At 39.1% G+C, this 17,827-nt stretch overlaps 1 protein-coding gene and 1 long non-coding RNA gene across 4 annotated transcripts in view; one reads left to right on the plus strand and one right to left on the minus strand.

Annotated features, from left to right (window-relative positions):
* stau2 (staufen double-stranded RNA binding protein 2) overlaps nt 1-17,827 on the minus strand; it is a 277,129-nt gene that overhangs the window by 116,697 nt on the left and 142,605 nt on the right. Inside the window, exon 12 of the mRNA XM_057824591.1 lies at nt 14,829-15,163. Coding sequence (XP_057680574.1) covers nt 14,829-15,163 — 335 coding nt within the window. The remainder of the gene's footprint in view (nt 1-14,828; nt 15,164-17,827) is intronic.
* Nucleotides 4,140-8,341, plus strand: LOC130908793 (uncharacterized). 3 transcript variants are annotated; one of them, XR_009061652.1, is made up of 5 exons: nt 4,140-4,777; nt 4,847-4,908; nt 5,289-5,392; nt 6,569-6,753; nt 6,816-8,341. It is a non-coding gene; the product is annotated as an uncharacterized LOC130908793 (long non-coding RNA). The 3 variants fall into 3 exon arrangements; XR_009061650.1 differs by having other exon boundaries at nt 6,569-8,341; XR_009061651.1 differs by lacking the exons at nt 6,569-6,753; nt 6,816-8,341 and having other exon boundaries at nt 5,289-6,562.

Raw genomic sequence — 17,827 nt, forward strand, 5'->3', positions numbered from 1 at the left:
GCGCGCGCATATATATGAAATCCTTTCACGCTTACATGTGAGACCAGCGCGCGCGCATATATATGAAATCCTTTCACGCTTACATGTGAGACCAGCGCGCACGCATATATATGAAATCCTTTCACGCTTACATGTGAGACCTGCGCGCGCATGTATATGAAATCCTTTCACGCTTACATGTGAGACCAGCGCGCGCGCATATATATGAAATCCTTTCACGCTTACATGTGAGATCAGCGCGCGCGCATATATATGAAATCCTTGCACGCTTACATGTGAGACCAGCGCGCGCGCATATATATGAAATCCTTTCACGCTTACATGTGAGACACTCACGCGCATGAATGTGAAATCTTTGCGCTTATACATGTGAGACACTTACGCGCATACATGTGGAATACTTTTTGCGCACGCACACATGTGAAACAATATTTTGGGTGCCATGTTTGTACTACATGTCGAATCCATTTTGACTGGGAGTGGATGGAAAGGAAGATCGGATGTCTAACACTGTCATTACCAGCCGTGAAGTTAAAGCTGGCAGTATTTTTATGCTCCTAAATGTTTCCCATTCAGAAACAGCTCTAACTGTCAACACGTTGCAAAAATGAAACCTGGGTGGCTCAGGGTGCGTCATTGAGATTCGGCGTCTGTTGTTGTACGGCTGGCGCTGCATTAACTTACCATCACTTCCAGCGAATGTCGACGGAACGTGGGTCCAGAGCATAGCTGCAATCAGCACGAAGTACCGCAAAATATTTGCATAAATATATAGAAATAATGTATATATATATACACATACATACACACATACACTATACAGGGTGATGAAAAAAAGAATGGGCCAAAACCATTGCGGTAAATTGGGGGGGCAATAACTACATTGACACAAGTATTGTATATTTTTGTTTTTATTTCATGCTTTACAAGTGCTCAATGTGACCACCAGCAGCATCACAGACAATCAAGCCGATATGACTTAATTCGTTAAGATTACTTACTTGTTAAAGTAAAAAAAAAAAAAAAAAAAAAAGTAAGTACTTTATTTAATTAAAAATGTAATAATTTCAGTCTATTTCAATAATTTTGAAATGAATAAATGCGTGATGATTTTTATGGGGGGCCGTTAGGGACATAATTCAGGATTACCTTTCACACACACTTATCAAACGTTCTCACACACTCTATTGAAACATTTTCTGCGCACGTATAGATGTGAGATTCTCGCACGCATACATGTGATATTCACGCACACATACATACGAGACGCGTGCACGAATACATGTGAAATATTTTTTGCGCACGCATATATATGAAATCCTTGCACGCTTACATGTGAGACCCGCGCGCGCATATATATGAAATCCTTTCACGCTTACATGTGAGACCTGCGCGCGCATGTATATGAAATCCTTTCACGCTTACATGTGAGACCAGCGCGCGCGCATATATATGAAATCCTTTCACGCTTACATGTGAGACCAGCGCGCGCGCATATATATGAAATCCTTTCACGCTTACATGTGAGACCAGCGCGCACGCATATATATGAAATCCTTTCACGCTTACATGTGAGACCTGCGCGCGCATGTATATGAAATCCTTTCACGCTTACATGTGAGACCAGCGCGCGCGCATATATATGAAATCCTTTCACGCTTACATGTGAGATCAGCGCGCGCGCATATATATGAAATCCTTGCACGCTTACATGTGAGACCAGCGCGCGCGCATATATATGAAATCCTTTCACGCTTACATGTGAGACACTCACGCGCATGAATGTGAAATCTTTGCGCTTATACATGTGAGACACTTACGCGCATACATGTGGAATACTTTTTGCGCACGCACACATGTGAAACAATATTTTGGGTGCCATGTTTGTACTACATGTCGAATCCATTTTGACTGGGAGTGGATGGAAAGGAAGATCGGATGTCTAACACTGTCATTACCAGCCGTGAAGTTAAAGCTGGCAGTATTTTTATGCTCCTAAATGTTTCCCATTCAGAAACAGCTCTAACTGTCAACACGTTGCAAAAATGAAACCTGGGTGGCTCAGGGTGCGTCATTGAGATTCGGCGTCTGTTGTTGTACGGCTGGCGCTGCATTAACTTACCATCACTTCCAGCGAATGTCGACGGAACGTGGGTCCAGAGCATAGCTGCAATCAGCACGAAGTACCGCAAAATATTTGCATAAATATATAGAAATAATGTATATATATATACACATACATACACACATACACTATACAGGGTGATGAAAAAAAGAATGGGCCAAAACCATTGCGGTAAATTGGGGGGGCAATAACTACATTGACACAAGTATTGTATATTTTTGTTTTTATTTCATGCTTTACAAGTGCTCAATGTGACCACCAGCAGCATCACAGACAATCAAGCCGATATGACTTAATTCGTTAAGATTACTTACTTGTTAAAGTAAAAAAAAAAAAAAAAAAAAAGTAAGTACTTTATTTAATTAAAAATGTAATAATTTCAGTCTATTTCAATAATTTTGAAATGAATAAATGCGTGATGATTTTGGCACATTGATTTTTAATCACCCTGCACATACATCATATATATATAAACATATTATATACATACATTCACTATATAAAATTATGTACACATAATATGCGGTCAATAAACTATACTGCGACATTTTATTCATAAACTGTAATACTGTCTTGCATCTGTGAATAAACACACAATTTGCACTTCAGCCTCCAAGGCATATTTATTTGGCAATTGGAAACGAGGTGGGGGGTGCAACACTTTTATTTTTTTTAATATTTCAAAATACAGTTCCAATGGACTTCTTCAAATTTGAAATTTTACCTTTTTCATTAATCATATGCAAACTGATATTGACTATCAAACCATACTCGGTGTAGTAGTTAAAGTTAAAGATACATTTTTATATACATACTCATTAACTTAAGTACTGGGGATGGGGCAAGTTAGTAGCTCACATGTCGTTTACTGAATTCTCATCTCAGAAGCGAAACAAACATTATTTCTTTTACACATTTTAAACAACAAACCAACGAAAACAATACTGCGCTCAAACCAGTGTGGTATAAATAAATATAATAAAAATTATTTGTTGTTGTGTGGGACATTTCCAACACCGTATATCCAGGTCTGCTCGCGTTGTCGTTGAAGAACTGGTTCCACGATGCTAGGCTAGCTGCAAAGGCTACCCCACGATACATCGGCGTGCCCGGGCATCTGTCTCGGAGTGCCCGCGCGGCGTGCGAAAACTATACCACCGAGCCACCAATACTTGCAATGGAAGACGGGCGGCACGCTGAAATGAATAATCAAAGGGAACACAAAGAAACAGACGAGCATTGGCACCCACATCGTATTCATACCGTCATTGAGTGACAATTCATCCCGCGCTTCCTTGGTCGAAATCGATAAGAAACCTGGATTCGTCCACAATAGCGTCCCGAGGCCTCCATTTCAATGGGCCAAACACCGGAGGAACAGTCGACGCCCACGTCAATTGCGTCAGAAGCTACAATGTAGCTTATTGGTCAAACTAACGTCACCCCCTCACGATTTTACAAAATAAAAGCAGGCACATTATGTTAAATAGGAAAAGGGTGATTTTACACACCAAAAAAAAGGTCCACGACACATATTTAGATGACATATATGTATTTATTCTATTAAGAATGTTGCCAAGCTTGAATGATGCTTTATACAAGTAAAAATATATCGCTTCCGCCGTAAATACTTTTATTTTGAAAAGGACCAGTACAGCTTCCTACTATAAAATGCCTCGTATACTATCTACTGAAATGCCGTGCACTGTCATTTGTGAGATGCTCTTCTACACACAAGTGAGATTCTGTGCAGTCTCATTACTGAGAGCCTCTTATACACACAAGTGAATAACCTCTCACACATAAGACTGAAAAATATCTCACATTCCTTGGTCAAACGTTCGTATAAATGCATGTGAAAACATCTGTACAGATACGTATGACTTAAAAAGCTATCAGACATAAGTCTCGGTAATTATAAGTATCCACATTGATGCATGCCATTGAATTATAATAAATTGAATGGTTGAATAATCTAGAAAGCAAGATATTTTCATTAGCACATAAATTTTAAGCTTGATAAAGATAGATCTAAATAAAGTTTAAGATTTTTTTAGCATTATTGAATAAATTATATTGTGTGTTTTAAACGTGGCATTAAAAAACAACAACAATAATATTACATTTTATTTTTAGGTGTCTTTCAGGACACTCAAGATTGCCGTACAAGGTAAAAGGTAAAAAATAAGTTAAAATACACACATACAGATAAAACCCACAACAATGTTAAATTAAAAAGAATAATGGAATTATGAGGAAGAAAGCCTGTCTGAATAAATATGTTTCAAGATGTTACTTGGCTGAGATTGTAAGGAAGTCCAAAGTATTGTGCGGCCTCATCAACATCAAATTATAATCGATATAAGGGTCAGCAGGGATGAAATCGAACTACATATTCACACACATTCAGTACTAGCCTACATTCTATAATGAAGTGGAACACTGATAAAGGTATAGTTTATGGTTTTTATTTAAAACTTTATTTTTGATGACTGCTGTTAGTTAAAACGTCCACTAGATGGCATTATATGATCTTGCATTGCACTAAAACCAGGTATATGAGCGTTGCATTTTGGGAAATGAAGATGCTATGAACGCTAATGGAGAAAACGCTAACGCTAGCGCGACCTCTTTCAAACCAAAGAAAAACTGGTAATGGTTTCGAAAAAACGTATTTCAATTTCATGTACGCGAAACCATAAAAGGTTGATTTTGTTGCAGACGAGTTCCAGACTGCTCTAATCAGCGAATTACATCTGAGTTCTGTGTGATACAAGTGTCTGGTGAGTTGCTATGCTTTATGCTACTATGCAAGAGGATATGTCATAGACACGTTTTCCTGTAGAGTTGAGTTACAAGATATTGTGTCTTTTCTTTGTCTAAAAAACAATTGGAGGAAATTGGAAATATAGTAAGATGTTATTTTTTCAAATACAAATAAGTTAATGTTGTATGTTGATGCATTTTTGGAAAGTATTATCGATAGGTGGGCTAGTATCAGTCACTGTACAATTCATGAACAAATAGTTAAATGTGGGAAACGACCAATTTTGACCAGTATTGTAGGTTATACTTGCCATGCTGTACATTCTATGGTTGGTTGAAAATTAAGTTCTTGATATGCAGATTGTTTGTTTTTAATTGCTGGATCTACATCTGACAGACAGAATTGATGTCAAGGAGGATTCGGCCTGATTCAATGAGGGATTGAGGACCAATTTTTTTCAACTTCAGCCAACTGTTGGAGCATCACCCAAAGCAGATAAGGTCACCTTCACTACAAAATTCTTCACACAATATACAGTCACACTATCCCGATAGTACACACATACACTGAATAGTACAACAGACATTGAGGCACAGCAGCAAAAGACTTTGAAGGGACTGTTCAAATTCAATATTTTTTATTTAGATAGTTTGTGTATATTTTGGGGATTATATGATTTTGTGAGTTCTGTAGTACTTTGAATAAATGTTGTTGTTGTATTTTCTTACTAGCTGCCCTTGCTCCTTGAGTTGAACCTGTGTATATTACTATTCCATACTTAGTAACATCAAAACAAAATTCTTGTTCACATAAGCAAAAGAAATTACTAGTGGGATGAGCAAATTATTGCTTGGATAAAATATTCTATCACATGCATTAATAACGATAGCAATTTATCTGAAAACTACCAGACTTGCTTTTTTTTTTTTTTATTACATTGTAACAAAGCTATCTGTGACAAGTCTCTGTCTTTGGTTTTAAAAAATTAAACGTTAAAAATATCCTTTCCAACCCTTAAAAAAAAAAAAAAAAAAAAAAAATCATGTTATGTCTTTACAAGTTTTTGTTTTTTTCACCAACATATCAATACCTCTGGGGTTCTAAGTGGCCTTACCTTTTTGAAAATGTTTCTGAATATTCATAGGAAATGTATTATCTTTTAAAAAGTGTGCAGCAATGTATAACACCAAATCTTTCCAATCATTTTTTTCCTGGATAAAACTGTTAAATGAATCTAGAAATAATAGTGTGTATTTCTCTATCATTTTTTATACCGAAATGTAATTTTTGGAAAATTCTATTATTTTTAGCATTACTTTCGGGAAAAAAAAAAAGACTTGTGTAGTTGTGTGAGGTTCTCAGTTATGAGTGTGCACGGTATTTTAGTAGACAGTGTAAAAGGGCTGCATATTACGATTCATTATTGGGCCTTTTCCAAATAATACGTTAGTGCGACAGAAGGGATATATACAGTGGGGAGAACAAGTATTTGATACACTGCCAATGGGTTTTCCCATTGGCAGTGTATTTACTTGTATGAAGGATCAGTCAAGTTTGGCAATATTCTTAAAAGTATAAATACATATATAATATAAATATGGGTCATGGACCTGTTTATTTTTGTATAATCACCTTTTTTCCTCTTTAACCTAATTTGCCTGCTTTTATTTTCTAAGGTCGTGGAGGAAAAGGCGTTAGTTTGACCAATAAGCTACATTGTAGCTTATGACACAATTGAAGTGGGCGTCAACTGTTCCTCCGGCTTTTGGCACATTTAAATGGAGGCCAGTATCCGGACGAGTCCAGGTTACCTGCTGATATCGACAAAGAGAAGCACAGGATAAATTGCCACTCAGTGACGGTATGAATGTGGGTGCCAATGGTCGTCTGTCTCTTTGTGTACCCTGTGATTAATCATTTCAGCGTGCTGCCCGTCTTCCATTGCAAGTATTGGTGGCTCGGTGGTAGAGTTTTCGCACGCTGCGCGGGAACCCCGAGACTGATGCCCGGGCACGCCGATGCATCTTGGGGTAGCCTTTGCAGCTAGCCTCGCATCGGGGCAACAGTTCCGCTATGACAACGCGAGCAGACCAGGATATACGGTGTTGGAAATGTCCCACACTACAACAAATCATTATTTTATCCACACTGGTTTGAGTGCAATATTGTTGTGGTTGGTTCGTTGTTTAAAATGTATAAAAGAAATAATGTTTGTTTTGCATGTGGGATGAGAATTCAGTAAAACGGCATGTGAGGGACTAACTTGTCCCCCCCCTCCACAGTACTTAAGTTACTGAATATGTATATAAAAATGGATCTTAAGCTACTATACCGAGTGTGGTTTGATTGTCAATATCAGTTTGCATATGACTGATGAAAAAGGTAAAATTTCAGATTTGAAGAAGTCCATTGGAACTGTTTTGAAATAATAAAAAAAACCATCCCACCTTGTTTCCAATTGCCAAATATATATGCCTTGTAGACTGAAGTGCAAATTGTGTTTATTCACAGATGCAAGACAGTGTTAAAGTATAAGAATAAAATGTCACAGTAAGGTTTATTGACCACATATTATATGTACATAATATAATTATATATAAGGAATGTTTGTATATATAATTTATGTTTGTACATATGATGTATGTGTGTATGTGCAGGGTGATTCAAAAACAATGTGCCAAAATCACACATTTATTCCTTTCAAAATCATTGACATAGACTGAAATGATTAATTAAATTGTTAATTTGATAAGAAAGTCTCTTTATCAAGTAAGTTAACAAATTTAGTCATATCAGCTTGATTGTCCGTGATGCTGCTGGTGGTCACATTGAGCACTTGTAAAGCATGAAATAAAAACAAAAATATACAATACTTGTGTCAATGTAGTTATTGCCCCCCCAATTTACCGCAATGGTTTTGGCCCATTCTTTTTTTCATCACCCTGTATAGTGTATGTGTGTATATATGTATGTGTATATATATACATTATTTCTATATATTTATGCAAATATTTTGCGGTACTTCGTGCTGATTGCAGCTATGCTCTGGACCCACGTTCCGTCGACATTCGCTGGAAGTGATGGTAAGTTAATGCAGCGCCAGCCGTACAACAACAGACGCCGAATCTCAATGACGCACCCTGAGCCACCCAGGTTTCATTTTTGCAACGTGTTGACAGTTAGAGCTGTTCCTGAATGGGAAACATTTAGGAGCATAAAAATACTGCCAGCTTTAACTTCACGGCTGGTAATGACAGTGTTAGACATCCGATCTTCCTTTCCATCCACTCCCAGTCAAAATGGATTCGACATGTAGTACAAACATGGCACCCAAAATATTGTTTCACATGTGTGCGTGCGCAAAAAGTATTCCACATGTATGCGCGTAAGTGTCTCACATGTATAAGCGCAAAGATTTCACATTCATGCGCGTGAGTGTCTCACATGTAAGCGTGCAAGGATTTCATATATATGCGCGCGCGCTGGTCTCACATGTAAGCGTGAAAGGATTTCATATATATGCGCGCGCGCTGGTCTCACATGTAAGCGTGAAAGGATTTCATATACATGCGCGCGCAGGTCTCACATGTAAGCGTGAAAGGATTTCATATATATGCGCGCGCGCTGGTCTCACACGTAAGCGTGAAAGGATTTCATATATATGCGCGCGCGCTGGTCTCACACGTAAGCGTGAAAGGATTTCATATATATGCGCGCGCGCTGGTCTCACATGTAAGCGTGAAAGGATTTCATATATATGCGCGCGTGCTGGTCTCACATGTAAGCGTGAAAGGATTTCATATACATGCGCGCGCAGGTCTCACATGTAAGCGTGAAAGGATTTCATATATATGCGCGCGCGGGTCTCACATGTAAGCGTGAAAGGATTTCATATATATGCGCGCGCGGGTCTCACATGTAAGCGTGCAAGGATTTCATATATATGCGTGCGCAAAAAATATTTCACATGTATTCGTGCACGCGTCTCGTATGTATGTGTGCGTGAATATCACATGTATGCGTGCGAGAATCTCACATCTATACGTGCGCAGAAAATGTTTCAATAGAGTGTGTGAGAACGTTTGATAAGTGTGTGTGAAAGGTAATCCTGAATTATGTCCCTAACGGCCCCCCATAGGTAGGAGGCTGTGCGCAGACCAGAACGTGAGGCGTATGTGGATAAAAAAAAAAGAAAAACTATCGCACGTGCTTGCGATGGGACTATTGCGCACACGCACATCGCGATGGCGATGTTTAAACGATATATCGTTCAGGCTTAGTGTGGATGTATTAAAAAATGCACTGGGAAAAAAAAAAACCTGAAACCTTGCAGTAAACACTTGTGTTGAGTAATTATGTCACAGCAACCATTAACAATAAGTTGTCGTTTTGAAGTGTACTGTTCAAGCTGTAAGTAATTTGTGTTACAATGACATGTTTGCACAGGCATATTGATTTTGACAATGTACATTGTTCAAGCCATACAAGCTGTTTTAAATGTTCATACTTGAATTCTTATTGTTTACAATACATTTTTGTATACTTAATTTTAGACTGCATGTACAATTGTTAAATATATTAAATTGAAAGCTGGTAAATAAATCAACAAGAAACGGTTAATCTATTTCATGCATTGATTCAGATTTTCAAATTATATAACAGTCTGCTTGGGCGAATTTATCGTCATTTATCGTTATCGAGGTAAATCTGCTCAATTTACCGTGATACGTGCTTAAGGCCATATCGCCCAGCCCTAATATATATATATATGTTTTTTTTTTTTTTTTTTTTTAATTGACACGGCCACGTTGTGTTGAAGAAACGTATGCGGCGATCCGTTGCCGACCATTACAGTACGTGACAACACCATTTTGTATCGGTAATACTTCACTCTGATCGGCCGAATGATTTAATCTGTGTTAAATTCTGCTTTATTCACTCTTCATAAAGCACAGAATTTAGTTTCTTGAACTCATTTGAGTCGACGTTTATTGCAGCTCCGCAACTCAGACCGTAACACAACACAGGCTTTCTGTGTCCGTCAACTATATCTGTCCCTCAGGAAACTCAAATCCAAATAACAATAGTTCCTACTGTTACGTTCTAGTGTACGGCGATGTGCTTCCGACGTAAACCCTCACTTTTATTTTACCGTATCAATCCATGGAGGAAACATTTATCCATCATGATGAAACGAGCAAGTTATACAGCAGCCTTTAAAAGAAAAGTCACATCTGTTTTGTTTTCTCCTGGATTCTGGTAAGTTGAAGAAGTTATCAGATCATATTATTACCGTACATATGGTCAGTTTACGGTAATGTTTTGAACTACCAATGTGCTATGCTTGTGCTGTGTTTCACCAGTCAGTAAAAAGACATTTCTGTATCTGTGCACGAGCTCTGTTTTCTTGTATTCTTCTATTTATTGGTGCTAAAATTAGGGTGCGCGTTATACACGGGTACAATAATTTTCGCTAGATTTTACAAGTAAATTTGGGGTGCGCGTTATACACAGGTGCGCCTTGTATTCGGGAAATTACGGTGAGCTACTCCTGACATTTTTTCTTTTTAACCTGTCCTGTATAGCTGTTGAGAAACTGAGAATAGGAATCTTTTGTGTCTTTATTGTCTGAACACTTTTAATGTACGAGTTTGCTCTACCCATTTTTCATTATGCTTTATCTATTAAGTCACCCATGCCACAACTGGACCTTACCCAGACCAAAGCAGGACTGTTTCTATGGATAAAGTAGGACTCTCAAATATAACATAGTAAAACATCTCATGAACAACAAGATTTTTTGTCCGGTTCATTTTAAGTGGGCCAAATTAATTATATTAAAAGTAAACTAATGAAATTGCTGCTGTAATTTAATTATTTTAATAAGCCATGTAACTTGCCATGATCCAAGGTTTTGAACAGGCATGATACTGGTGTACGGCTACAGCGTACACATCTGATGTTGCTCACAGTAGTGACGGGAAGAGTCGTTCACCTGAGGAAACGAATCAATTCCGGTTCGTTCAGTAAAAAGATTCGTTCAAACAAATCGTTCAACGAATCGTTCGCCCTCCTCATCCCCCCCACCCACAACCGCCCAAATGAATCGTTCGGTCAGTGAACGGGAAGTGACGTTGCCAAACGAATCACCAAAAGGCCGCTTAGCATATATAACTGAACAGGAAGGCTTGGTCCCGCCCCCTCTTGCACAGTACACAGGCTTTTCATTGGCCGCTCTCTTTGTAGATTCAGAAGTGAGTGACAGACTGTGTCTTTTTTTTCCCACTGCCTCGTCTCTGCAGCCCAGCCGCTGCAGCAATGAGAATTTCCGCGTCTATCATATTTCTATGGGATCAAAGCCATGGCTTGTGCTTGCTTCACTTTGATATAGGAAACGGTTAAACATTTCCCCCTTTTTTAAGCACAAACTTTTTCAATCACGCTAAATTACGTGCACGCTCCCTTCCGTATTCGTAGTTTAAATGCGTGTTTACGTGAGCTGGCTGCTCGTGAAAGCCATTTGAAAAACCACCAAATCATTTCGGCTGAAGAACAAGTAAATGTGGAATTTAAATAAACTGTCTTCGGCTATTTTTTCCGGTTGAGTGAGATTTATTGCACACAAATAAGAAAATATAAAAAATATTAATAAATAATCAATTTATTATGTATATTAATAAATATTAAATCAGCGTTATAAATAAAATGTATTATTATTATTATTATTTGGCTTCTCTGACACAAAAATAAATAAATAAAACAACACTCGAAAAAATATTACCTAAAAATCGTGTTGAAATGTCATTTTTGCACTGGTATTAATATATAAATAATCCCATCAACTCCACGCAGTCATCTCCTCCCGATCTCAGATCACCAAATGCTGACGAAAAGAGAATCGTTTGCTCTTTACAATGTAACCATTCCACTCTCATTGGTATGTTAAGAAAATGGAGACATACATATATATATATACATCCTACGTCCCCGCGTTTAATTTTTGGACGCTTTAGTCGCACAGGATGGACTGATGGACTCAACGTTAATTAATTTGCGCCCCAACCCGACAAGCTGTGACACGGAGGGGAAAAAAAAAAAAAAAAAACTCGGAAAAATATGTCATGAAACTACCGTTTCATAGCAAATCAGTATTATGGTGATCATACTAAATAGTCATTTTCCATGGGCACAGATTAGATAAATTTCGCTGCCATGAAGTCCAGCTAGTCTCTTGACAGCTTTCTCGCCCGCCCCCACGACGTATCCATAGCTCAGCCTTATCGCCTTGTAGCTACTGGCGAAAGTTTTAACGTACTGTAAAGTGGATACAATGTCGTCATATGTAGTCTCGAGTCTGTTGAGAAAAGCACAGTAAACTTTGCTCACTGTGTTTATGTGGTGATTTTGTGCATTTGAGTAGCATATGATAGGCTCAACATGAAAGAATATGTGATAAAGCCCTTTCCTTTCAGTACTTAGCTCGTTCACTGCTGCAGCGCTGCTGCGTGACTGCTGGTGTAGGCTAACTATAAATTAGCGTAGCAGTCTAGCAGAACGAATCATCTAAGCATTCTCGGTAGGACGGAGAGTCAGTGAACGGGAAGTGACATAACTCAGTCTTGCCCCCTGCCTGCATGCCGGCTGCTTATTGGCCACACGTGGAAGTGAGTGACAGACGCCCTGATTCTGTTTCCGCTCCCTACCCTGCCCGCGATGAGGCTGGCGTCTGATTGGTCATGTGCTATGTCAGTAGACGCTGCCGCTTGCTCAACGCCCTCCCACGCAGATAACAAGGCAAGCCCCAACTTCATAAAACGAATCAGTGCAGAAGATGATTAGTTCGGTGTCGTTCACCCAAACAATTCGTTCAAAAAGAACGAATCGTTCACGACCGATACAACACTAGCTCACAGTGGTCCTCAGTGTACTCAGGAAGCTAGTGTGTCAGCTCAGACACACGAAAAATTAGAGGGAAGCTAATATTGTAGCATCTACAAGGACAACACCAATTTTGTGATAATAATACACACTCAGCAGGAAAACATTACCGGTACATTGTTTTCAATTAATTAAGCTACACCTGGACTCCACGAACTGTATGTAAAAACCGTTGTCTGAGAGAATAAGAGGACACTCGCTACACTAAATTAAATGCTAACACGAACGTTATGCTAATGCTACCAGTTATACTTAGTGCGTGATGACCACTCAGCACAGACATTTCAAGGCTAAAGCAACATTGCATATTCTCTCTTGCCAAGTTAAGAAAACAAATCTTACCATATGTTTCAAAATAGCAAGTGTGGAGAACAGCATGTCACATGAGTGACACGACCCAAACACTGCTGAGATGCAGCTTAATGGACTACTTGTACAATAAGAAATTGTCACACAATGTGAACACATATATCGTTGACAAAAACTGGGGTTCGTCTCTTTATGTTTTAGTCACCCTAGATAGGTTTTTAGCTCGTCATTGTCACGAAAAAAAAATTATTGCAGGGATGCTAATACTTTTGGCCAGCACTGTAAAATTTGAGTGTTGCTTGACATCATCGAGTGACACAAAGTGACATCTGTATTATGGAAAAGCGAGAACAGTATTTTTTTAGTCTCTGTTGTGTGTTTCGACCACAGAAACAAATTAATATATGGCAAATGCCACAAGCCTGAGATTTTCCATTCAGACTCATCATGTCCATGATACAAAACATCCGCTCAATTAAACACATGTTGCCTGCATGTCTCAATTACAGCCTGGCTCAGAAATATACTCAAATTCTGATGTGTTTATTACCACACGTTAATGCAGGGAGGGATTCACAAAAAAAAGATTAAAGTCAATAATGCAGATTAGAGTCGGGACTTTCAGTAAACAAGACAGGCTCAAACTGAATACATGCACACTTATCCTGACTCTTCAATTCCACTAAACAGAACCTGCTGCGTGTGTGTGTTTAGGTTTTGCTGGGCAGCAGAGCTCTCTCTCAGTTTACACACACACAGGAAGGCTCTGAAAAATAACATTAGTCTTTCAAAAAAAATAATTTAGCAAGTTATGAGAAAAATGTTTCTTGTACTTTTTTCAACTGATAAAAAGCATTTGCAGCTCAAGTTTGCAACCCTCAACATGTAAATGCATGATTTGTGTGCCTAAGTGTCCTTTCCAGTTATGAAGCACCAATGAGGTTCACTACTCACTCTAAAACTATTGCTTGCCAATAATGTCCACAGTGAGAAACAGCAATAAGATAAGGTGATGCTGAGTGATTTGACTCAAAGAATGTTTGTCTGAGCCCCTGCATGAGTGACTAATGGATAAGAACAGGCCAGTATGCTGACAGTCGAGGAACCACTTCACACCCTCGCCATATGATAACCGATGGACATAGTGAATACATAAAAGGCTACAAGCAACAAAATAATCCAGAGGTATAACAATTAGGGATGTCTCCAATCCAATCAGTTGATCAGAAATCGTGCCTCTGCGTGTCATTTTTGAAAGATCGGACTAGGGTGAAAAAGATTAGTTTAAAAAAAAAAAAAAAAAAAAAAAATTATGGCTACAAAGCAGAAATCATCAGGATGGACAACAATATTGTCAAAGGAAACCAAAGAATGTATGTATAATTCTTAGATAGATAAATAAATTACCAAGGTATCGGATCGCTACTCAAAATCAGGTGGCTTGGACACACAGGTGATCGGGACAACTCTAGTTCCCACTTAAGCCATGACTGCAATTCAAAATAAAGACCGACTCTTGCTGAAATGACCACCACCACAAGACCAATAACCTCTGGCAAATATAACATCCACTGTATAAAAGAGTAAAGATTAAAGTTCAGTTTGGTACTGCTTTAGTGACGCGTTTCCACTACGACTGTTAGAAAAACATAGTTTGGACATCAAAGAACGAAACCTTTTGAAGCTTACCTGGAAACCCTGGATGCGAGCCAAGTACTCCAGCTGTTGTGCGGGTTGCACGGAGACACCACAGGTCTTCCCCTTTCCTTGCAGCGTGGCATCGGCCATGGGCGACTGCCCGTTTAGCAGCAACTCTCTGGCCATGGTGGCTGTCGTGTTAGGAGTGGGGGGTGAACTGCTGAAATATGGAGTGTGTCCTGGGGGTAGCGGGGTGGTGCAAGGGCCCATGTCTTTCGGGGCCATGTAGTTGCTGCTGTTGGGGCCTGGGGAGCCACTTCCCTGTTTCCGGCTAGCCTCCATCTCCTGGTAGACATCAGGGCTGAGGTGGAGAAGACCTTTCTGGGCTGAGAGGGTGCAGAGGAACGATACGTTAGCAGCCGTTGAGTGTACCTACATTACAATAAATCACAGAAATCCCCATATGTTTTATGAATATGCTACCAAGGGGATGTCAGCAGGATACAGGTGATGACACTCCCAAATTGATCACAACAGTGGCGTCTTGCAAACCTCAACTGTGCAACTACTTCGTCTGATGCCCGAGTCAATCAGGAGAAAGATGCGAGAGCTACAGATGTGACAAGAAAACATCTATCTGCATGAATAGAATGTTGGAGTGCAAAGCGCTTCTTGTAGATAGGTCTTTTTCAAGTTTTTCCGGACATAGACTTCATTTCCTCATTAACAGGTGTAGCTGCCATTAAAGGGATCCTCTATTTTTAAGACAAGTAATTCTTAAAAGACAAATGTTAGTTTGAGTTATAATAATTTGATATTAAAACCCCTCTTAATGTTTTTGTTTTAAGAAAGTTTGTAAAATTATTTTAAGTGATAGGTCGCCATTCATGTTACGTCGCAGTGCATGACGTCACTGCTACCGTTGCCGAAATTCCAGCGCGTCACTCGTTAGCTTTCCCAACATGTCGTCAGTTCTACCCCTTCCTGTTTGAACCAGATCCGAAAAGTGAAGAACAGGACAGCACTGTCGGTCGTTCACAAGACGAGCTTCAGCGAAAAATGCGTGCAGCAAATACCTGATAAGACAAAAGTTGGGCAAAACTGGTGATGCGAGAGAGTCCTGTTGGGAACTCCGGTTGGAAGGGAGAGTGCATGCTGTTGGGATTCGGGAACTCCGGTTTTATTAGCAGATATTCAAGGTAAGCATATTGCGTTTTCAAACTTATCCCAATATAATTATGTAGATTGTTAGCATCCAGAGCTGTCGTGTGCTTTACATACAGTACAGGCCTAAGAGCACACCTTGTGTAATCCAGGTCTTGTACATCGTAACGCGTGGTAGCTAGGATACGTGTATAAAAGTACCTGAAAGAGGAGAAGCTTCCACTTATGCACATTTATTCTAGAGCTGTCCCAACTAGTCGACATAGTCGACGTCATCGATGACATAAATCCGTCGACGAGCACAACATCCCATCGACGGTTAATGAAGGGTTAAAAAAAATATCTGCGTGGAAAGTTCAGAATGTCGGACACTCTGTATCCAAGCGGGGAAAGCGGCACAAAGCCAAAAAAGCGCACCAGTGTCCAAAACATTGACTTATTTCAAAGAAACAAAGGAGGGTACACTCTTGTGTCCTGTCCCTTCAATTCCAAGCTTGGCTGCACGTCGGCCGTGAATAAACAGCTAAAGCCCCGTCATCCAGTTTGTACGTCCATCTAACTAACTAACGACATGTTTTATTGAAGTTGCTAAGCCTGTCACGATATGCAATGAGGGCGGTAATTTTCACGGCTGCCTTTTATCGCTGCGCGCGTGCGTGCATCCATTGGTGCGTGTGTGCTGATGGCATATGAGACTCCAGTTCCTTTCTCTTATCAAAACGCTGTAGAATTAAAGTTCAGACATACAAAATAAGAAAACACATCTATATTAAACACTGTAACGTAAGCACTGCTCCACTGAGATGAATGGGGGAAAAAGGCACTTACTTTTGCCTGCTATAAAACATTGGCAGTCGTGTCGTGAAAGCAAACTTGCGGTTAAAAGGTGACACTTCAAACATGAAAAATCGCTGGTTAACAGCATTTGCAAACGAAAAAAAATGACCGAAAAAAAATCGATTACTGACACTACACGCAGTGACAAAAAGTGCTTTTTTTGCGGAGTGTAAAGCTGAAGTTAGCTGTTTAGCGAACGTACTTCCGGTGAACATTTCAAAATAAAAGCATGTCATGTTCGTCATAAAAATAACGATTTCTGGACTTAATCCCACATACTTCAGAATTCAGATTCTACTCTAAGAATACCTTTAAAATGACACCCTTTATGAAAAATCTGATTGGCAATGAATAATTATTATAATACTATTATATATAGTACTATACTATAATATTAATGCCAGGTGTTTTTTTAAGAATTGTTTTGAATCATGTTTGAAAGGCGAAGTCAGTGTTCTGAATCTGTTTACATTCCATTCTTTTGCACTAGTTAATTCTATCAGCATTTGAACTCATTGTTTATTTGTGATTTATTATTGTTATTTACATGTTTATTTGTACTTTAATAAATAATTTAAGTGTTCCAAAATACTTTTGTGAATTGATAAGCGTCAACAGAAATTTCATTGCTAAATTAGTAAAAACAAAAAAAAAATTTTTAATTATTAGATTAGTCGACTAATCGTAAAAATAGTCGGCTGACTAATCGGGAGAAAATTTGTCATTTGGGACAGCCCTAATTTATTCACAAAAAATAATATTTCCACCTTGACCACTCTTCACGCGGGAGCTCAGCAGTACACAAACACGCATTCCCTGACGAACTCCAACATTGTTGTTAGGTCCACGTCAGAGTCACTGTCGTCACTGTAGCGTGCCATAGTGCTTTAATTATTTAGTATGATTTGGGGAAAACTCCCACGAAGAATAGTCAACAAAAAAGATAGCAATACTAATCCAAATCCGCGTTTTTTACACACTCGAAGATCTAGGATTTAGACCGATCCCATGGCAATATCGCAGCCGCGGTCAGGCCGTCGATTCCACAA

This window comes from Corythoichthys intestinalis, chromosome 20 (assembly GCF_030265065.1).
Source record: "Corythoichthys intestinalis isolate RoL2023-P3 chromosome 20, ASM3026506v1, whole genome shotgun sequence".
In the NCBI taxonomy this organism is placed as follows: Eukaryota; Metazoa; Chordata; class Actinopteri; order Syngnathiformes; family Syngnathidae; genus Corythoichthys; species Corythoichthys intestinalis.